Genomic DNA, 23,228 nt, shown 5'->3' with positions numbered 1-23,228 from the left:
TCTTTACCTTCACCCACCTCCAGTCTAGAGATAGGGTAGACATGATATGGTCTTTACCTTCACCCAACTCCAGTCTGGAGATAGGGTAAACATGATATGGTCTTTACCTTCACCCACCTCCAGTCTGGAGATAGGGTAGACATGATATGGTCTTTACCTTCACCCAACTCCAGTCTGGAGATAGGGTAGACATGATATGGTCTTTACCTTCACCCACCTCCAGTCTGGAGATAGGGTAAACATGATATGGTCTTTACCTTCACCCACCTCCAGTCTGGAGATAGGGTAGACATGATATGGTCTTTACCTTCACCCACCTCCAGTCTAGAGATAGGGTAGACATGATATGGTCTTTACCTTCACCCAACTCCCTTTGAAGCCCTTCACCCCTCAATTGTTCCGAACAAGAGAAATACCATAGAATAGAATATAACTTCATGATGTATGTACAGCATGTGAATGTCGTGTTTCCTTCATGTAGCTAGCTAACATTCTGACAGGAGTCTCATACACTGTGGAAGACATTGACAGGTTTCATTTACACATCTTGTGTGTCAGGGGAGTCGCACAAGCAGAATGCTTTATCAGCTAAATTGTTTTGACTTTCCTTCAGGGATATCTCCTAACCTATCGTTTAGACTTTCCTTCAGGGATATCTCCAAACTTATCGTTTAGACTTTCCTTCAGGGATATCTCCAACCCTATCGTTTAGACTTTCCTTCAGGGATATCTCCAAACCTATCGTTTAGACTTTCCTTCAGGGATATCTCCAAACCTTTCCTTTAGACTTTCCTTCAGGGATATCTCCTAACCTATCGTTTTGACTTTCCTTCAGGGATATTTCGGTCCCAAAGGAACAAAAGGGGAGCCTGTCTACGATGTATCTGTACCTGGCCTTCCTGTGAGTAATCTTTGCTGTGTGTGTGTGTGTCTGTGTACAGATATGTGCGTTATATTACACAAACTTTGACTTGTTGATATTTGACAGGGCGACCCTGGGCCTCCTGGAAGATCTGTAAGTGTTTCATCGTTTTCACTATCACACTCTTAGAACACCACCCGTAAACACGTTACCACAGTGACGGGGGTCTACAGCTACGGCAGCTTTGAACTCCAGAGATGGGAGAAGATGACAGGTACAGTGTCTTCAAAGTATTCACACCCCTTGACTTTTTCCACATTTTCCTGTGTTACAGCTTGAATTTAAAATTTGATTAAATTGAGATTTTTATGTCACTGATCTACAAAATACCCCATAATGTCAAAGTGGAATTATGTTTTTAGAAATGTTTACATATTAATAAAAAATGTAAAGCTGAAATGTCTCCGATAAGTATTCAACCCTTCTGTTATGACAAGCCTAAATAAGTTCAGGAGTGAAAATGTGGTTAACAAGTCACGTAATAAGTTGCATGGACTCAACTTGTGTGCAATAATAGTGTTTAACATGATGTTTAAGTGAATACCCCATCTCTGTACCCCACACATACAATTAAGGTCCCTAAATTGAGCAGTGAATTTCAAGCACAGATTCAAGCACAAAGACCAGGGAGGTTTTCCTATGGTTCGCACAGAATGCACCTGTTGGGACATGGGTAAAAAAAAAAAAAAGCAGACATTGAATGTCCGTTTGAGCATGGTGAAGTTATTATTTTTACACTTTGGATGGTGTATCAATACACCCAGTCACTACAAAGATACAGGCGCCCATTCTAAATCCGTTGCCGGAGAGGAAGGAAACTGCTCAGGGATTTCACCATGACACCAATGGTGATTTTAAAAACAGTTACAGAGTTTAATGGCTGTGATAGGAGTATTACTCCACAATACTAACCTAAATGACAGAGTGAAAAGAACGAAGCATGTACAGAATAACAATATTCCAAAATCCTGTTTGCAATAAGACACCTTTCAGTAGGACAATAACCTAGAACACAAGGTCAAATACTGCATACAGTGGAGTTTCTTACCTAGACAACATTGAATGTTCCTGAATTGCCTAGTTACAGTTTTGACTTAAATTGGCTTGAAAATATATGGCAAGACTTGAAAATGGCTGTCTAGCAATGATCAACAACCAACTTGACAATTTCTTAAAATAATAATGTGTAAATATTGTACAATCCAGGTGTGTAAAGCTCTTAGGGATTTACCCAGAAAGACTCACAGCTGTAATCGCTGCCAAAGATGATTCTAACAAGTATTGACTCAGGGGCTTAAATATTTATATAATCAAAATATATTAGTGTTTTATTTTCTGTTAATTAAAAAAATAAAGCATTTTTCTTCAAATTTGACATTACCGAGTATGTTGTGTAGATCGTTGACTAAAAATGACAATTAAATCAATTTTAATCCCACTTTGTAACACAACTAAACGTGGGAAAAAGTCAAGGGGTGTGAATACTTTCTGAAGGCACTGTAGATGTTCAGACATAGTTACTCTGTAAAACTTTGATAGTACTAGTATTTCTCCTCCCCCACTGTAACTCTTCCACCAGGTTGTTTCTGTAAAAGAAAATATGTTCTCAGTCAATTTACATGAGTAAAACAAGGATATAAGTTGTAGTAGCAGTTGTGTTTCACAACATTTAACTCTAACACACTCATGTATTGCCTTTTGACTCATAAATTAGAAGTTAAAAAACAAATGTATGCCAACAAGTTCTGGGTCATGTTCAGTAGGGCACACCGCAGCAAAAATATTTAGTTAAAGGAACACATGGGTGTTTCTTATTGGACGACAAGTACAGATAGTACCTGTCTGTTTAACATCCCTTCAGAGGGGTTTTCTTCCATTTTGTGCCTAATGAACACGACCCTGTGCTCTGTCATGTTTTTCCTCCAGGGATCACCTGGCCATGCGGGACCCAAGGGTCACACAGGCCCTGCTGGACCTAATGGAAATAATGTGAGCAATAGGGCTTTTTGTAATCATCGTCTTTACTATTGAATATAGACGATTCTGTGATGTGAAACATGTATATCTTTTGTTTTTGTGTGACCTGTATGTCTTACAGTACTGTATGTAGTTAATGAGATTATATAGTGGTGAACAGTATGTATGTTAAGCTATGTGTTAAGATATTTCTCTCTCTTTCATCTAGGGTCCAGACGGTCCACCCGGGGCTAGAGGAGAACCAGTGAGTGGGCGCACACACACACACACACACACACACACACACACACACACACACACACACACACACACTTACAAACGTGTTTGTGTTTCAGGGTGACACTGGCAGATCACTGCCGGGCATTAAAGGTGATGAGGTAAGTAGCTATGCTAGTGTGTGAGTGTGTGTTTTGCAGGAGTTTGCTGTGTAATCATTTTTACTTATTTTTTTTATGTCACCTTTATTTAACCAGGTAAGCCAGTTGAGAACAAGTTCTCATTTACAACTGCGACCTGGCCAAAATAAAGCAAAGCAGTGCGACACAAACAACAACACAGAGTTACACATGGAATAAACAAATGTACAGTCAATAACACAATAGAAACATCTATATACAGTGTGTGCAAATGAGGTAAGATTAGGGAGGTAAGGCAATAAATAGGCCGTAGTGGTGAAGTAATTACAATTTAGCAATTAAACACTGGAGTGATAGATGTGCAGAAGATGAATGTGCAATTAGAGATACTGGGGTGCAAAGGAGCAAGATAAATAAATAAATACAGTATGGGGATGAGGTTAAACACTGGAGTGATAGATTGTAATTACTTTACCACTACGGCCTATTTATTGGATGGGCTATTTACAGATGGGCTATGTACAGGTGCAGTGATCTGTAAGCTGCTCTGACAGCTGGAGCCAGTGGGTTTGGCAAGAATATGAAGCGAGGGCCAGCCAACGAGAGCATACATGGTCGCAGTGGTGGGTAGTATATTGGGCTTTGGTGACAAAACGGATTTCACTGTGATAGACTGCATCCAATTTGCTGAGTAGAGTGTTGGAGGCTATTTTGGAAATGACATCGCCGAAGTCAAGGATCGGTGGATTAGTCAGTTTTACGAGGGTATGTTTGGCAGCATGAGTGAAGGATGCTTTGTTACGAAATAGGAAGCCGATTCTAGATTTAATTTTGGATCGGAGATGCTTAATGTGAGTCTGGAAGGAGAGTTTACAGTCTAACCAGACACCTAGGTATTTGTAGTTGTCCACATATTCTATGTCAGAACCGTCCAGAGTAGTGATGCTGGACGGGCGGGCAGGTGCGGGCAGCGATCGGTTGAAGAGCATGCATTTAGTTTTACTTGCATTTAAGAGCAGTTGGAAGCCACGGAAGGAGAGTTGTATGGTATTGAAGCTCGTCTGGAGGTTAGTTATCAGTGTCCAAGGAAGGGCCAGAAGTATACAGAATGGTGTCGTCTGCGTAAAGGTGGATCAGAGAATCACCAGCAGCAAGAGCAACATCATTGATGTATACAGAGAAAAGAGTCAGCCCGAGAATTGAACCCTGTGGCACCCCCATAGAGACTGCCAGAGGTCCGGACAACAGGCCCTCCGATTTGATACACTGAATTCTGTCTGAGAAGTAGTTGGTGAACCAGGCGAGGCTGTCATTTGAGAAACCAAAGCTGTTGAGTCTGCCGATAAGAATGTGGTGATTGACAGAGTCGAAAACCTTGGCCAGGTTGACGAGTACGGCTGCACAGTATTGCCTTTTATCGATGGCGGTTATGATATCGTTTAGGACCTTAAGCGTGGCTGAGGTGCACCCATGATCAGCTCTGAAACCAGATTGCATAGCGAAGAAGGTACGGTGGGATTTGAAATGGTCGGTGATCTGTTTGTTAACTTGGCTTTCGAAGACCTTTAGAAAGGCAGGGTAGGATAGATATAGGTCTGTAGCAGTTTGGATCTAGAGTGTCTCCTCCTTTGAAGAGGGGGATGACCGTGTCAGCGTTCAAATCTTTGGATATCTCAGACGATACGAGAGGTTGAACAGGCTAGTAATAGGGGTTGCAACAATTTGCGGCGGATAATTTTAGAAAGAGAGGGTCCAGATTGTCTAGCCCAGCTGGTTTGTAATGGTCCAGATTTTGCAGCACTTTCAGAACATCAGCTATCTGGATTTGGGTGAAGGAGAAATGGGGGAGGCTTGGGCAAGTTGCTGTGGGGGGTGCAGAGCTGTTGACCGGGGTAGCGGTAGCCAGGTGGAATGCATGGCCAGCTGTAGAAAAATGCTTATTGAAATTCTCAATTATCGTGGATTTATCGGTGGTGACAGTGTTTCCTAGCCTCAGTGCAGTGGGCAGCTGGGAGGAGGTGCTCTTATTCTCCATGGACTTTACAGTATCCCAGAACTTTTTGGAGTTTGTGCTACAGGATGCGAATTTCTGTTTGAAAAAACTAGCCTTTGCTTTCCTAATCATCTCCGTCTCTCCATGCCAACATGGATAATATTATCGCTCTACTCCTCCTGCTGTCTCTCAGGGGGACCAGGGTCAACCAGGGCCTCCGGGGCCTGAGGAGATCGTCGAGCCTCCAGACCTTTTCTACCCCAAAGGAGCCAAGGTACCCTACATAGGGCGACTGCCTCTATGGGAACATTATGGACTTTCTCTGTACTTCATAGTGCAAGGAAACACGTGGACTATATGCTTACCAAGGGTTGTAACAATTGATGCTAAACCATCAGTGGGAACCAAGAAATGTAATTTTATAGTTTGGAGCATTAGAACTCAAAATATGGACTGCAATATTCTTCTTGAAGTCCAGAGCAATGAATGAGTTAACCCATAATTGGCTTGCTGTAACAGAGTTTGCTTTTGTCTACCACGATTAACTCTTGATGTTGTTTTTGTCTGTTTAAGGGGGATAAAGGGGTTCTTGGACCATGTGGACCCAGAGGCATAACTGTGAGTTTGTGTGTGTATGCTCGTGTGTGTGTGTGTCTGTGGTTTGTGCGTTTGCGAATTACATGTGTTTGAACTATAACTCTCCTTACAGGGAGAAAAATCCTATGAAGGACTCAAGGGAGAAACTGGAATCCGTGGCTTTCCTGGTCCTCGGGTAGGAACACTGTACTGTTGTGATCTGATGTCATAAAGCCGTCCTCGAGGTAGGAACACTGTACTGTTGTGATCTGATGTCATAAAGCCGTCCTCCTGGTCCTCGGGTAGGAACACTGTACTGTTGTGATCTGATGTCATAAAGCCGTCCTCCTGGTCCTCGGGTAGGAACACTGTACTGTTGTGATCTGATGTCATAAAGCCGTCCTCCTGGTCCTCGGGTAGGAACACTGTACTGTTGTGATCTGATGTCATAAAGCCGTCCTCCTGGTCCTCGGGTAGGAACACTGTACTGTTGTGATCTGATGTCATAAAGCCGTCCTCCTGGTCCTCGGGTAGGAACACTGTACTGTTGTGATCTGATATCATAAAGCCGTCCTCCTGGTCCTCGGGTAGGAACACTGTACTGTTGTGATCTGATGTCATAAAGCCGTCCTCCTGGTCCTCGGGTAGGAACACTGTACTGTTGTGATCTGATGTCATAAAGCCGTCCTCCTGGTCCTCGGGTAGGAACACTGTACTGTTGTGATCTGATGTCATAAAGCCATCCTCCTGGTCCTCGGGTAGGAACACTGTACTGTTGTGATCTGATGTCATAAAGCCGTCCTCCTGGTCCTCGGGTAGGAACACTGTACTGTTGTGATCTGATGTCATAAAGCCGTCCTCCTGGTCCTCGGGTAGGAACACTGTACTGTTGTGATCTGATGTCATAAAGCCGTCCTCCTGGTCCTCGGGTAGGAACACTGTACTGTTGTGATCTGATGTCATAAAGCTGTCCTCCTTGTTATTATGTAGTCATCTGTTGTTGTCTTCCATATTACTTGATTAGTTGTCATTTTTTAATTTTTTGTCTCTTATCTTCTCTGTCCAAGGGTTACATTGGAGCTACCGGCCTGCCTGGAACGCCTGGACCACAGGTGGGACTTCTCCATCCCCTTAGTTTAGTCTCGTCAATGTTGTGTGGAATAATTACTCTCCAAAATATTGCTTTGCTATGTTTAACTACCAATGGATCTGCAGTGATATTGCATGAAAGGCATCTGAAGGAAACTGATTTGATTGACTTTACTATAGTTTGGTCTGTTGTCAGATTTGGTTATTTTAGGAAACTAAAGGAGGAGAAGGAATTGTAATTTTAACGAGAATACATTTATTTTCACTTTATTCAGATAGGCACAGTAGGCAACGAGAGGGGAGACAGTGAGGGATGAAGCTGTAGAGTAGCGGTGGAATTAGGATTTGTAACGAGCTGAGGGTGTAGTACAAGTGCTGCAAGTGGCGACATTGCAGGCTAGACCAGGCTCAGGCACAGGAATTGTAGTTTTGATGTGAATGTCTAAATATTGTCCTTTCTGTGAATGTTGACTTCTATACTGTATGTTATTAATGTAGTTGTTCTCCTGTCATTCAGGGCTATCCTGGAGACCAAGGGTTTCCTGGTCTGATCGGCAGGACAGGACCAACGGTAAGCTGAACCCAGAACCAGCAGGTTGGGCTTAACCAGAACCAGACAGTATCTGTCTATTATCAGCCAGCTGGGCTCAACCAGAACCAGACAGTATCTGTCTATTATCAGCCAGCTGGGCTCAACCAGAACCAGACAGTATCTGTCTATTATCAGCCAGCTGGGCTCAACCAGAACCAGACAGTATCTGTCTATTATCAGCCAGCTGGGCTCAACCAGAACCAGACAGTATCTGTCTATTATCAGCAGGTTGGGCTCAACCAGAACCAGACAGTATCTGTCTATTATCAGCCAGCTGGGCTCAACCAGAACCAGACAGTATCTGTCTATTATCAGCAGGTTGGGCTTAACCAGAGCCAGACAGTATCTGTCTATTATCAGCCAGCTGGGCTCAACCAGAACCAGACAGTATCTGTCTATTATCAGCAGGTTGGGCTCAACCAGAACCAGACAGTATCTGTCTATTATCAGCCAGCTGGGCTCAACCAGAACCAGACAGTATCTGTCTATTATCAGCCAGCTGGGCTCAACCAGAACCAGACAGTATCTGTCTATTATCAGCCAGCTGGGCTCAACCAGAACCAGACAGTATCTGTGTATTATCAGTAGGTTGGGTGGGCTCAACTCCATTAGTTCAGTTGACCCAGAAAGGGACAAATTCTGGAGATACTGTATTTTATTACCCAGGCTTTATAGCTTTCAGTATTCAGATTTAATTGTGGAGTGAGCTCTATGGGTGTGACTTCTTTAAAATTAATTTCAATTTGAGTCCATGAACACCCACCAACTATAATAACTCTTATCAAGTAGTGTCAAGTGTTGAGGATACAGAACACATTTAATCCACATAATAATAGAAATTTCCTGTAGCTGCAGAATTATTTTCCTGCTGTAGCAAACTGGCTCAAATTAGTATCCTACATCTGTATAGATTTTCTTGCCATCTTGGTTTGGGTCTGTACTTCGTCTGCCCTCTTGTGGCTGAATGCTGAAACAACAGACAAAACCAGAAAGCGGATACATCAGGGTCCATCATCTAAACTTGGCACATAAACAAAGCCTGGTTTGTGGCCACTGTAACCAAGCCAGAAACTCAACAGCTTTTCTTAAATGGGGTGTTTTATGGTTCAATAAATAAATTAAGGTTACATTTATATGAGTTAAAAAAAAAAATATATATATATATATATATATATATATAGTACCAGTCAAAAGGTTGAACACATCTACTCATTCCAGGGTTCTTCTTTATTTGTACTATTTTCTACATTGTAAAATAATAGTGAAGACATCAAAACTATGAAGTAACACATACGGAATCATGTAGTACCCAAAATATATATGAGATTCTTCAAATTAGCCACCCTTTGCCATGATGACAGCTTTACACACTCTTGGCATTCTCTTAACCAGCTTCATGAGGTAGTCACCTGGAATTTCAATTAACAGGTGTGCCTTGTTAAAAGTTAATTTCTGGAATGTCATTCCTTAACCTCTAACACCTCCCAAACCCGGATCCGGGATCCCCCCCATCAAAAAAGCTGACTAGCATAGCCTAGCCTAAAGCCACAGGGATATCATATAATAAAATGTTCATGAAATCACAAGTCCAAGACACCAAATGAAAGATACACACCTTGTGAATCCAGCCATCATTTCTGATTTTTAAAATGTTTTACAGGGAAGACACAATATGTAAATCTATTAGCTAACCACGTTAGCAAAAGACACCAGTTTTTTACTCCACCAGTTTTTTACTCCATCAGTAGCTATCACAAATTCGACCAAATAAAGATATAAATAGCCACTAACCAAGAAACAACTTCATCAGATGACAGTCTGATAACATATTTATTGTATAGCATATGTTTTGTTAGAAAAATGTGCATATTTCAGGTATAAATCATAGTTTACCATTGCAGCCACCATCACAACTCTCACCAAAGCGACTAGAATAACTACAGAGAGCAACGTGTATTACCTAATTACTCATCATAAAACATTTCTTAAAAATACACAGCGTACAGCAATTGAAAGACACAGATCTTGTGAATCCAGACAATATTTCAGATTTTCTAAGTGTTTTACAGCGAAAACACAATATAGCGTTATATTAGCATACCACAATAGCAAACATCACAACAGCATTGATTCAAGCCAAACATAGCGATTACGTATAAACCACCAAAAGCTATTAATTTTTTCACTAACCTTCTCAGAATTCTTCAGATGACAGTCCTATAACATCATATTACACAATGCATATAGAGTTTGTTCGAAAATGTGCATATTTAGCGGCACAAATCGTGGTTATACAATGTGATTAGTGGCCAAAACGTCAAGCAATCTGTCCGGCGCCATCTTGGAGAGGCACCTATTCTAATCGAAAACTATTCATAAACTTGACTAAAAAAATACAGGTTGGACAGCAATTGAAAGACAAATTAGTTCTTAATGCAATCGCTGGGTTACATTTTTAAAATTAACGTTACTTCAAGCATACAGCGTGCGCTAAAGCGAGACGCACCGAAATTCATGGCGGAATTATTATTTGACATTTGTCAACATAAGTACGAATTAACAGCATAAAGACTGCTTACTATTAGCTGAGCTTCCATCAGAATCTTGGGCAAGGTGTCCTTTCTCCAGAACAATCGTCTTTGGGTTGAAAGATGTCCTCTTCTCCTGTCGAAATAGCAGCTAACGATAGCCACCCACTGGAGACGTGTCCAACTCGTGAAAGCGCATGACAAAGAAATCCCAGAAAATCGCAATAAACTGCTATAAACTGCTATAAGTTGGTTTAAATTAACTACCTTATGATGTCTTTAACACCTATAACGAATAAAAACATGACCGGAGATATAGAACTACTAAAACGAAAGCGTTTGCAGGACGCCATTGTGATGTCTTCTTGCGCCAGGCGCACCGTTGAAAAGGACGGTACTTCCGTTCCACGGTCTTATATAGGGTCCCAGATTGCGCAATCCACTCCATTCAAATTCTCCCCGCTTACTGACATCTAGAGGAAGACGTATGCAGTGCATGTAGCCCGATGGCTTACATGGGGACTTATAAACTGACCTCAGAACAGGGACCTCGATTTCTGAAATCTCACTCCCTGACAGGAAATGTGCTGCAGAATGAGTTCTGTTTCACTCAGAGAAATAATTCAAACGGTTTTAGAAACTAGAGAGTGTTTTCTATCCAATAGTACGAGCAAGAATTGAGTACGAGGCAGTTTAATTTGGGAACTCATTTTTACAAAGTCGAAATGGCGCCCCCATAGGCTCAAGAAGTTAATGCGTTTGAGCCAAATAGTTGTGTTGTGACAAGGTAGGGGTGGTATACAGAAGATAGCCGTATTTGGTAAAAGACCAAGTCCATATTATGGCAAGAACAGCTCAAATAAGCAAAGAGAAATGACAGTCCATCATTACTTTAATACATGAAGGTCAGTCGATACAGAATATTTCAAGAACTTTGAAAGTTTCTTCAAGTGCAGTCGCAAAAACCATCAAGCGCCCTGATGAAGCTGGCTCTCATGAGGACCGCCACAGGAAAGGAAGACCTAGAGTTACCTCTGCTGCAGAGGATAAGTTCATTAGAGTTACCAGCCTCAGAAATTGCAGTCCAAATACAGTGCCTTGCAAAAGTATTCATCCCCCTTGGCGTTTTTCCTATTTTGTTGCATTACAACTTGTAATAACATTTTTATTTGGATTTCATGTAATGGACATACGCAAAATAGTCCAAATTGGTGAAGTGAAATGAAAAAAAATAACTAACGGAAAAGTGGTGCGTGCATATGTATTCACCCATTTTGCTATGAAGCCCCTAAATAAGATCTGCTGCAACCAATTACCTTCAGAAGTCACATAATTAGTTAAAGTCTACCTGTGTGCAGTCTAAGTGTCACATGATCTCAGTGTATATATATACCTGTTCTGAATGGCCCCAGAGTCTGCAACACCACCAAGCAAGCGGCACCACCAAGCAAGTGGCACCATGAAGACCAAGGAGCTCTTCAAACGGGTCAGGGACAAAGTTGTGGAGAAGTACAGATCAGTGTTGGGTTATAAAAAAATATCAGAAACTTTGAACATCCCACGGAGCACCATTAAATCCATTATTAAAAAATGGAAAGAATATGGCACCACAACAAACCTGTCAAGAGCGGGCCGCCTACCAAAACTCATGGACCAGGCAAGGAGGGCATTAATCAGAGAGGCAACAAAGAGACCAAAGATAACCCTGAAGGAGCTGCAAAACTCCACAGCGGAGATTGGAGTATCTGTCCATAGAACCACTTTAAGCTGTACATTCCACAGAGCTGGGCTTTACGGAAGATTGCCCAGAAAAAAGCCATTGCTTAAATAAAAAAATAAGCAAACACATTTGGTGTTTGCCAAAAGGCATGTGGGAGACTCCCCAAACATATGGAAGAAGGTACTCTGGTCAGATGAGACTAAAATGTAGCTTTTTGGCCATCAAGGAAAACGCTATGTCTAGCGCAAACCCAACACCTCCCATGCCACTATATATCCCAATCCCAAATTGATCCCTACCCTCTACCCCCTAAACCAAGGGTACTCAACCACTATTTGAGAAGTTCCGGTCACACAAATGTCCTAGGTGGCAAAGGTCCGGATGGATATTGTCTTTGTCGACGTAGTAACCAACCTCCACCTCGCGACCCATGCGACACCAAACTGTTCACACCTCTCTTGTGGCGGAAGGAACATTTTGCAGTTTTTAAGCAAATTTCCTGCAATTTTCCACATTTTGCCAAATGTGTGTTAATATGATACCTGAGTGACTCAACAAAATAAATGGGTCCCCCTGGGGGTCGAGGCCCCTGGTAAACGGGATCTGTTAACGATAACTACAAAATGTAGATAGCTGGTTAGCCTAACGTACCTACAGTATCTAGATAACATGGGATAGTTGATCAACTGGACATTTCTGACAGGTTATAAAAAGCGCTCCAAGGTCTGTCATTTTCTAAATGGCACCTTGTCTATTCTACTATTACAATTCTAAACCGCATTACATTGAAAGCCCGACTTGGGGGGGGGGGGGTCCGTATTAACCGGGTTCTGGATCTGGAGCCAGACCACAGTCTGAAAAGATTGAATTAGTGTAACCACTATTGCAAAAACTCCACCTAGCCTGTCTGAAGTCAAGGTGGAGCTATTGCCATATCTAATTGCCTACCCAATCTTTTTAGATCTAAATAAGTGTCCAAGGGATCGGGACTAAGCGGTTGATTTGGTATTGTGCATGTTTTGATTCTCTGCTCTGCTCTTCCTGGCTCTTCTCTCCTCTGACAGTGGGACCATCTTTTTTTTAATCCTTATTCTTATCAAACCTACACACTGGTTGGATGAAAAGGACATGGTGTTTTCTCCACATTTTCCTCTGGAATGTCATCCTCTGCTCTCTCAAAGTGTGTTTTTCTTTTCAACTCTCTCCACCCTCTTCCTCTTCACCTCTTCCACTCATCTTAGTTCTGTGAGGAATATTTGACAGGATTCCTGCGTTGCCTCTCTGGCCACGTTCCTATGTCTTGTTTTTTCTTTCTCCCTCAACCCACCTCCCTCAACCCACCTAGCGCTATCAACAAGGTCCTACAGCCCCTAGTTTTATCACACCTGGACTACTGTCCAGTCGTGTGGTCAGGTGCCACAAAGAGGGACATAGGCAAATTAGAATTAGCTCAGAACAGGGCAGCACGACTGGCCCTTGGATGTACACAGAGAGCCAACATTAATAATATGCATGTCAATCTCTCCTGGTTGAGGGTGGAGGAGATATTGACTGCATCACTACTTGTCTTTGTGAGAGGTATTGACATGTTGAAATCACAGAGCTGTCTGTTTAAGCGTCTAGCGCACAGCTCAGACACCCATACATACCACACAAAACATGCCACCAGGGGTCTCTTCACAGTCCAGAACAGACTACGGGAAACACACAGTACTACATAGAGCCATGGCTACATGGAACTCTATTCCACATCAAGTAACTCAGTCAAGCAGTAAAATATAAGATTTATAAAACAGATAAAACTACACTACACACACAGCATTCACACAGCATTCACACAGCATTCACACAGAACACACACAGCATTCACACAGCATTCACACAGCATTCACACAGAACACACACAGCATTCACACAGCACACACACAGAATTCACACAGCATTCACACATGCACACACACAGCATTCACACAGGCACACACACAGCATTCACAAACACATGCTAACACATGCACTCTACACACACATACATTTTAATATGATTATTTTGCTGTATTATAAATGTTGTATTGTAGATATGTTATGGTAGAGTAGTGTGTAATAGTGTGTTATGTATTGTTTTATTGTATTTAATTGTGATTGGATCCCAGGAAGAGTAGCTGTTGATTGGCAGGAACTAAATATCAAAATACAGTAGGGGCAGGAAACGGACAGAGAACTGGGCGAAGTCAAGGCCCACTTTTAACTAGCTAGCGTACAGGGAGGCAAGTTTTAGCATCATCTACTACGTAGATGAGCAAGAGAATTCTGTTTTGGTGTTCTTCATCTAGGACCTAGGGTGACAGATATTTTTATAGAGTCCACTCACTTTCTCACAACAGTTTACTGTAAACCAGCCCTTCAACTGCCTCCTTGTGGTTATCATATTCTTGTCTCAGTCATTTATTTAAATATATTTTGATTGCTTACTCTAAAAAGGTCATTTTTCTATTTAAATTGAAATTCATCTCTTAAATTGAAATCGATGCCAACCCAGATAATGAGTAGCACAGGGAGTGTTTCCTGACCATATGATCTGTCCAGGAAAAACTCCTGGCCATATTTATGAGTGATGATCTCCTATGTTGCCCCGCAGGCCAGTGTAAATGAATGCTTTATTATTATCATTAGGTAATAACCTCTCTCTCTGTATCCTCGCAGGGCTTCCCAGGAGACAAAGGCTTCAGAGGACCGTCGCGCCAAATATACCACAATTACACTGTAGCAGGTTAGAGGACAGCTCAGTTATACAAGGTCCATACTTAAGAACACTAGAAAAAGTTTAAACTTCAAAAACGGCCATTTAAAATCATTGACGTAGTTGCACGTGATACAATGCTACGTGTTAGTTGTTCCCATTAGATAACATGTCACATTTAGCCCTATGCTAACCTGACCAGCTGGCAGTGATTTATGTCCGGTAACTAATTCTGTATCGGCCAATTACAAATGTTGACGTATTGTTGTTGGATGTGATCGATCACTTTTCCATTAAAGCGTCCTTAATAAAGTCAAACGGCACCATCTACTAGTCAAAGTTACTAAAACGCACATGTAAACTGAATAGCTCAGTGTAGCCTGGCTCCTGGTAGTTTTCGCCGTTTGCGGAAAGTTTGAATCCCAGGTGAGATATATATTTTTTCCTTTGAAATGTAGAATTACATTTTATTGTGTTGAGAATAGAAGAGAGAAGTGCAGCCAAAACCTTGTAACTGAACATTACGAACACATTTAATGAGGAACTTATTGTTGGAGACCTTCTTACAGACCGACCCACACAGTACCAGTCAAAAGTTTGGACACACCTACTCATTCCAGGGTTTTTCTTTATTTTTACTATTTTCTACACTGTAGAATAATAGTGAGGACATCAAAACTATGAAATAACATATATGGAATCACGTAATAACCAAAAAAGTGTAGATTCTTCAAATAACTACCCTTTGCCTTGATGACAGCTTTGCACACTCTTGGTATTCTCTCAATCAGCGTCACCTGGAATGCTTTTACAACAGTCTTGAAGGAGTTCCCACATATGCTGAGCACTTGTTGGCTGATTTTCCTTCAGTTTATGGTCCATCACTCTCCCTCTTGGTCAAATAGCCCTTACACAGTTCGAGGTGTGCTGGGTCATTGTCCTGTTGAAAAACAAATGATAGTCCCAATAAGCGCAAACCAGATTGGATGGTGTATCGCTGCAGAATGCTGTGGTAGCCATGCTGGTTAAGTGTGCCTTGAAGTCTAAATAAATCACTGACAGTGTCACCAGCAAAGCACCCCCACACCATCACACCTGCTCCTCCATGCTTCACGGTGGGAACCACACATGCGGAGATCATCTGTTCACCTACTCTGCATCTCATAAAGACACGGCGGTTGGAACCAAAAATATCACATTTGGACTCATCAGACCAAAGGACAGATTTCCACCGGTCTAATGTCCATTGCTTGTGTTTCTTGGCCCAAGCAAGTCTCTTCTTATTATTGGTGTCCTTTTAGCAGTGGTTTCTTTGCAGCAATTCGACCATGAAGGCCTGATTTCAAGCAGTCTCCTCTGAACAGTTGATGTTGAGATGTGTCTGTTACTTGAACTCTGTGAAGCATTTATTTGGGCTGCTATTTCTGAGGCTGGTAACTCTAATGAACTTATCCTCTGCAGCAGAGGTAACTCTGGGTCATCCTTTCCTGTGGCGGTCCTCATGAGAGCCAGTTTCATCAGGGGGCTTGATGGTTTTTGCGACTTGAGGAAACGTTCAAAGTTCTGACCTAAATGTCTTAAAGTAATGATGGACTGTCATTTCTCTTTGCTTATTTGAGTTGTTCTTGCCATAATATGGACTTGGTCTTTTACCAAACAGGGCTATCTTCTGTATACCACCCCTACCTTGTCACAACACAACTGATTGGTTCAAACACATTAAGAAGGAAAGAGATTCCACAAATTCAGAAGGCACACCTGTTAATTGAAATGCATTCCAGGTGACTACCTCATGAAGCTGGTTGAGAGAATGCCAAGAGTGTGCAAAGCTGTCATTAAGGCAAAGGGTGGCTACTTTGAAGAATCTGAAATATAAAATATATTTTGATTTGTTTAACACCTTTTTGGTTACTACATGATTCTATATGTGTTATTTCATAGTTTCGATTTCTTCACTATTATTCTACAATTTAGAAAATAGTAAAACATTAAGAAAATCTCTTGAATGAGTAGGTGTGTCCAAACATGCGGGGGCGCAACATGTCCCCCCACATTCTGAAATTGCATTTTTGTTCCCCCCATAGTTTTATCATTGGAATGTGACACAAAACAGGGCAACGCTGTCAATTTAGGACCATGCGGACGCCTCAGAGCGGTCGGGTAGGCTGTTTGGAGTGTTTATCCGATTGGATATTTATTTTTTTACAATAATAATATAATTATGTCTCCCTCCCCCACTTCAAAAACCACAGTTTTATATGCATTATTAGAATCATATGCGTTATTTGAATCAAGCATTGAGGACCAGCAGTGAACAGTGTGTGTATGCCACCTGACAGCGACTATTGGACAAGACCGTAAGGCACTCCTACTCCTTTATCTTTTTTTATGTAAAAGATGTGTGTGAAACGGATAAGCAAAAACACGCGCTTTTGTCACATGTGAAAATGTGCATGTATTATCAGGACGCTGCACTTTTACAGACCAAGTAAACCTTGAATTTGGAGGCTTACAATATCCCTCTGGTGGACAAATTGACCTATTTTAAGAAGTGCCATTGGTTGGTGGATATAAAGTCTAAGATCTTTTGATAAGTTGATGCGGAATTTGTTACTGAACCTAATCACTGTCACCTGGTCAGGGTGACATAGGGCTAAATGTGACAGGTTGTGTAATGGGAAAAACTAACGTAGCATTTTATCACCTGCAACTACATCAACGATTTGAATTGGCTAACGCACATTTTGAGACCAAAGAAAGTTTTTTCTAATGTTCTCAAATATGGACCCATAGAGTTTATTTATGTTGTTTGTTATGTTTATTTCTTTAACCTTTTTTTGTTTATCCAGAGAAACCTGATCCAAGACAATGTGAGATTTATGATTAGGAAATTAACTGTACGAAGAAAACATAACAGCGCATGAGATCGGAATCATGGTAAAATAAGAAACAGACTCTGTATCCACTGTATTGCAGGTTACCCTGGTGAACCCGGCCCCCAAGGTCCAAGGGGAGCACCAGGAGACATTGGAGAGATGGGCATTAATGGACCTCCGGGACCACCAGGGATATTAAACTCCACAGGTCAACATTTCACCGTCTTTATGATATATAATATATCCTATCCCCTTATTTTTCTAAATGTTCTGTCTTTTCTGGTCCTGTTTCCTAATTGTCCCACCTTCCACCAATTCCTTATACCAGCCTCTTCCTTTTTAATCCATGAACGGAAGTAAACAAGAGTCACTTTGGGACGGATTATTGGGGCCTAGGGTCAGTCTTCTGTCAACCTGCCTTTCTATCCATTCACTTCCTGTCCTACTATAGTAGACACTGCTCATATTTGTACACAATAAGAGCACAGCTGTTCTAACTTGTGCTCTTAGACTTACAGAGCTGTGAAAAAGTATTTGCCCCCTTTCTGATTTTCTCGATTTCTGCATATTTTTGATACTGAATGTTGTCAGATCTTCAACCAAAACCTAATATTAGATAAAGGGAACCTGAGTTTACAAATAACCCCCAAAAATGTGATACTTATTTTATTTATTTAATTAACAATGTTATGCAACACCCAGTTACCCTGTGTGAAAAAGTAATTGCCCCGTTTCACTCAGTAACTGGTTCTGCCACCTTCAGCTGCAATGACTGCAACCAAAAGCTTCCTGTAGTTGTTGATCAGTCTCTCTCATCGCCATGCAGAACTGCTTTAACTCAGCGACATTTGTGGGTTTTCAAGCATGAACTGCTCGTTTCAAGTCCTGCCACAACATCTCAATTGGGACTAGGTCTGGACTTTGACTAGGCCATTCCAAAACTTCAAATGTGTTGCTTTTTTCATGTAGACTTGATTGTGTGTTTTGGATCATTGTCTTGCTGCATGACCCAGCTGCGCTTCAGCTTCAGCTCACAGACGGATGGACTGACATTCTCCTGTAGAATTATCTGATACAGAGCAGAATTCATGGTTCCTTCTATTAAGACAAGTCGTTCAGGTCCTGAGGCAGCAAAGCATCCCCAAACCATCACACTACCACCACCATGCTTGAACGTTGGTATGAGGTTCTTACTGTGGAATGCAGGGTTTGGTTTTGTTTACTCAAGTTTTGTTTACTCAAGTTTGCCAAAAACCACCTGGATGATCATCAAGACTCTTGGAGGAATGTTCTATGGACAGATGATTCAAAAGTATAACTTTTTGAACGACACGTGTCCCATTATGCCTGGCGAAAACCAAACACTGCATTCCACAGTAAGAACCTCATACCAACGGTCAAGCATGGTGGAATGTCAGATCATCCGTCACGTGCGCCGAATACAACAGGTGTAAACCTTACAGTGAAATGCTTACTTACAGGCTCTAACCAACAGTGCAAAAAAGGTATTAAGTGAACAATAGATAAGTAAAGAAATAAAAACAACAGTAAAAAAGACAGTAAAACACAAGTTTACATGAAAATGGCTAAAAAGCAGCAAATTTGAAGTTTTGGAACAGCCAAGTCAAAGTCCAGACCTAATACCAATTGAGATGTTGTGGCAGGACTTGAAACGAGCCGTTCATGCTTGAAAACCCACAAATGTCGCTGAGCTAAAGCAGTTCTGCATGGAAGAGTGGGCCAAAATTCCTCCACAGCAACGTGAGAGACTGATCAACAACTACAGGAAGCATTTGGTTGGAGTCATTACTGCTAAAGGTGGCAAAACCAGTTATTGAGTGAAAGGGGGCAAATACTTTTTCCACATAGGGGCATTGGGTGTTGCATAACTTTGTTAATGAAATAAATTAAATAAGTATGTAGTTGTTGTATTATTTGTAAACTCAGGTTCCCTTTATCTAATATTAGGTTTTGGTTGAAGATCTGAAAACATTCAGTATAAAAAAATATGCAAAAATAGAGGAAATTAGAAAGGGGGCCAATACTTTTTATAGCACTGTATTATAGCACTGTAGCACTGTATTACAGCACTGTAGCACTGTATTACAGCACTGTAGCACTGTATTACAGCACTGTAGCACTGTATCACAGCACTGTATTACAGCACTGTAGCACTGTAGCACTGTATCACAGCACTGTAGCACTGTAGCACTGTATCACAGCACTGTAACACTGTATTACAACACTGTAGCACTGTAGCACTGTATCACAGCACTGTATTACAGCACTGTAGCACTGTAGCACTGTATTACAGCACTGTAGCACTGTATTACAGCACTGTATCACAGCACTGTAGCACTGTATTACAGCACTGTAGCACTGTATTACAGCACTGTAGCACTGTATTACAGCACTGTAGCACTGTATTACAGCACTGTAGCACTGTGGCACTGTATTACAGCACTGTAGCACTGTAGCACTGTATTACAGCACTGTAGCACTGTATCACAGCACTGTAGCACTGTATTACAGCACTGTAGCACTGTATTACAGCACTGTAGCACTGTATTACAGCACTGTAGCACTGTATTACAGCACTGTAGCACTGTAGCACTGTATTACAGCACTGTAGCACTGTAGCACTGTATTACAGCACTGTAGCACTGTAGCACTGTATTACAGCACTGTAGCACTGTATTACAGCACTGTAGCACTGTATTACAGCACTGTAGCACTGTAGCACTGTATCACAGCACTGTAACACTGTATTACAGCACTGTATTACCCGTAAGCTCTGCTACCATGCACCACTCACTATTGTCTTTCTCATTCATTCCATCACCTTTTACCCCTGACCCCTTATCTCTCCTTTTCATTGTCCAGGTCAACCAGGGCAGCTAGGTTACCCCGGTCTCCCTGGTCCTAAGGGTTTAAAGGGGGAGCCAGGCAGGTACTACACTATAGAGCCAATACCAGGACAACCAGGGGAAAGAGGGCGTCCCGGAGCCAAGGGGTTCAGAGGCCGTCCAGGTAGGACCACACAATACCAGACCGTATGGAGTCACACCACAAGCTCTCTCTAGCCACTGTCCATGATTTAGATATGATCTGCCCTTTTCATGCAGTCATTGGAACTTAAATGATGCACGTTCTAGCGTAAATACAAGGTATACTGTGAACTTTTACTGACATGGTGTACGTTTTCCCTTCCATTGTGTGCACCTCCTTGGCCTAACATCATCACTGTGTTTCGACGGTGTATAATTACTGGAATTCTGTTAGGATGTGGAGGTAAGCGTGGTGTCATTGTATATTGATTGTGATAAACTGTCTGGTTCGAGCCCTTAATCCTGATTGGCTGACAGCCGTGGTATATCAGACCGTATACCACGGGTATGACAAAACATTTGTTTTTACTGCTCTAATTACGTTGGTTACCAGTTTATAATAGCAATAAGGCACCTCGGGGGTTTGTGGTATATTTGCCAATTAATCACGGCTAATTAATTAATAAAACTCCTTCCTGATTATGCATAGATAATAAACAGTGCGTAGCAGCAGTGTACAAAACAAATAGGTGGGGGGGTGGAGTCAATGTAATAGTAAGGTGGCCATTTTATCAATTGTTCAGCAGTCTTATGGCTTGGTGGTAAAAGCTGTTAAGGAGCCTTTTGGTCTGTTGCGTCGTGCCTAAGAACAGCCCTTAGCCGTGGTGTATTGGCCATATACCACACATTCTCGGACCTTATTGCTTAATTAAACTGTCAACATATTTCAAATACTGCTTAGGTCAGCATCCCAAAAAGCATCCTATTTCTCATATAGTGCACTGCTTTTAACCAGAGGGCCCAGAGGGTACATACTAATGCTCTATGTATGGAATAGGGCTGTTTGGGACGCAGACTAGATGTTGGTCTGACATAATGCAAAGTTTCAGGTTGTTAGTCCATTTTCTAAAGTCGCTGATATAACTGGCACTAATGATCCGTGGAGTTATGTTTTTAATTATAAACATTTTTTTTGGGGGGGGGGGGTTGCCAATCATGTCCTGTAGGCATTTATTGTGTTCCTGGTGAGCCGGGTATACGAGGAGACGATGGCGATACCGGATATCCAGGATTAACGGGACACAAAGGAGAAAAAGGTGAGTGACCTTTATTTCTTTCTATGTATTTAACCTTTATTTAACTAGGCAAGTCAGTTAAGAACACATTTTTATTTTAAAATGAAGGCCTACCCCGTACGACGCTGGGCCAATTGCGTGCCACCCTATGAGACTCCCAATCACGGCCGGTTGTGATACAGTCTGGAATCGAACCAGGGTCTGTAGTGACGCCTTTTGCACTGAGATGCAGTACCTTAGACCACTGCGCCACTTGGGACCCGTTGGTTGTGTGTTTCTTCCATGTGTTTGTTTGTGTGTGTGTTTGTATGTATGTGTGTGTGTGCGTCCGTGCATGTCTGTCTACGTACGTCTGCGTGTGATTACACTAACCATGTCTGCGTCTGTCTTTCAGGCTACAACGGTGAGTGTGAGTGTACATACGAGAATGGTCACAGAGGGATCCCAGGTCCTCCGGGCCCCCGCGGACCCATAGGGTATGACGGGCTGCCAGGGCACAGCGGAGAGAAAGGTGACCATGGATATAATGGGGACCCTGGCTCACAAGGATCCCACGTAAGGCTAACCCATATTGTAGAACATAGAAACTAATTATAAAACCTTTTATAAAACGTATTGCAAAGTGTAAAGTGTAATGGCGAATCCCTATAAGACGCCACTGTAACAGGTTGAGAGTAGTTCATGACGTGTCCACAGAATCGTCTTTCCAAACGTAGATATATCTTTGGGTGATGTTCCTATTTCTTGCATATGAAACAATACAGGATATTCCAATATGCAGAGGAGTAATCTATGATTCCTGTGGGATGGTATAAACTCTATGCTCTATCACCTGTGCTAACCCTTCCTGGTCACCTGTGCAAACCCTTCCTGGTCACCTGTGCAAACCCTTCCTGGTCACCTGTGCAAACCCTTCCTGATCACCTGTGCTAAACCTTCCTGATCACCTGTCCTAGCCTGGTCACCTGTGCTAAACCTTCCTGATCACCTGTCCTAGCCTGGTCACCTGTGCTAAACCTTCCTGGTCACCTGTGCTAACCCTTCCTGGTCACCTGTGCTAACCCTTCCTGGTCATCTGTGCTAACGCTTCCTGGTCACCTGTGCTAACCCTTCCTGGTCACCTGTGCTAACCCTTCCAGGTCACCTGTGCTAACCCTTCCTGGTCACCTGTGCTACCTATATGCCTGTGACCCAAATGAGAGTGCCGCTAGTGTACAAAACAAGATTAAACATCCCTAGACAGACGACTTATACACAACACGTTAAAAGACACATAATCAAGCCAAAGTGTAACCCAGATGTCTCATGCACAAAGTGTAACCCAGACGTCTCATGCACAAGGTGTAACCCAGACGTCTCATGCACAAGGTGTAACCCAGACGTCTCATGCGCAAGGTGTAACCCAGACGTCTCATGCGCAAGGTGTAACCCAGACGTCTCATGCGCAAGGTGTAACCCAGACGTCTCATGCGCAAGGTGTAACCCAGACGTCTCATGCACAAGGTGTAACCCAGACGTCTCATGCACAAAGTGTAACCCAGAGGTCTCATGCACATGGTGTAACCCAGACGTCTCATGCACAAGGTGTAACCCAGAGGATCGTTAAGTTGTATGGCGTCTGGAATGTAGGGCAACCCAGGCAGGTTACAGTGATGTTGTCTGGACTGTAGGGCAACCCAGGCAGGTTACAGTGATGTGGTCTGGACTGTAGGGCAACCCAGGCAGGTTACAGTGATGTG

General features: G+C 42.2%; 1 protein-coding gene across 1 annotated transcript in view; it reads left to right on the top strand.

Annotated features, from left to right (window-relative positions):
- Nucleotides 1-878: 878 nt before the first annotated feature.
- LOC120019947 (collagen alpha-4(IV) chain-like) overlaps nucleotides 879-23,228 on the top strand; it is a 50,592-nt gene continuing 28,242 nt past the window's right edge. Inside the window, exons 1-15 of the mRNA XM_038963358.1 lie at nucleotides 879-901; nucleotides 2,849-2,911; nucleotides 3,108-3,143; nucleotides 3,249-3,276; nucleotides 5,442-5,522; nucleotides 5,822-5,866; nucleotides 5,958-6,020; nucleotides 6,892-6,936; nucleotides 7,431-7,484; nucleotides 14,454-14,520; nucleotides 17,467-17,574; nucleotides 20,250-20,396; nucleotides 20,649-20,657; nucleotides 21,421-21,510; nucleotides 21,884-22,044. Coding sequence (XP_038819286.1) covers nucleotides 879-901; nucleotides 2,849-2,911; nucleotides 3,108-3,143; nucleotides 3,249-3,276; nucleotides 5,442-5,522; nucleotides 5,822-5,866; nucleotides 5,958-6,020; nucleotides 6,892-6,936; nucleotides 7,431-7,484; nucleotides 14,454-14,520; nucleotides 17,467-17,574; nucleotides 20,250-20,396; nucleotides 20,649-20,657; nucleotides 21,421-21,510; nucleotides 21,884-22,044 — 1,020 coding nt within the window. The remainder of the gene's footprint in view (nucleotides 902-2,848; nucleotides 2,912-3,107; nucleotides 3,144-3,248; nucleotides 3,277-5,441; nucleotides 5,523-5,821; nucleotides 5,867-5,957; nucleotides 6,021-6,891; nucleotides 6,937-7,430; nucleotides 7,485-14,453; nucleotides 14,521-17,466; nucleotides 17,575-20,249; nucleotides 20,397-20,648; nucleotides 20,658-21,420; nucleotides 21,511-21,883; nucleotides 22,045-23,228) is intronic.

The sequence above is a fragment of the Salvelinus namaycush genome, chromosome 25 (assembly GCF_016432855.1).
Source record: "Salvelinus namaycush isolate Seneca chromosome 25, SaNama_1.0, whole genome shotgun sequence".
NCBI lineage: Eukaryota > Metazoa > Chordata > Actinopteri > Salmoniformes > Salmonidae > Salvelinus > Salvelinus namaycush.
The sequence above is the reverse complement of the archived record's forward strand: the minus strand, read 5'-3'. Positions and strand labels throughout refer to the sequence as shown.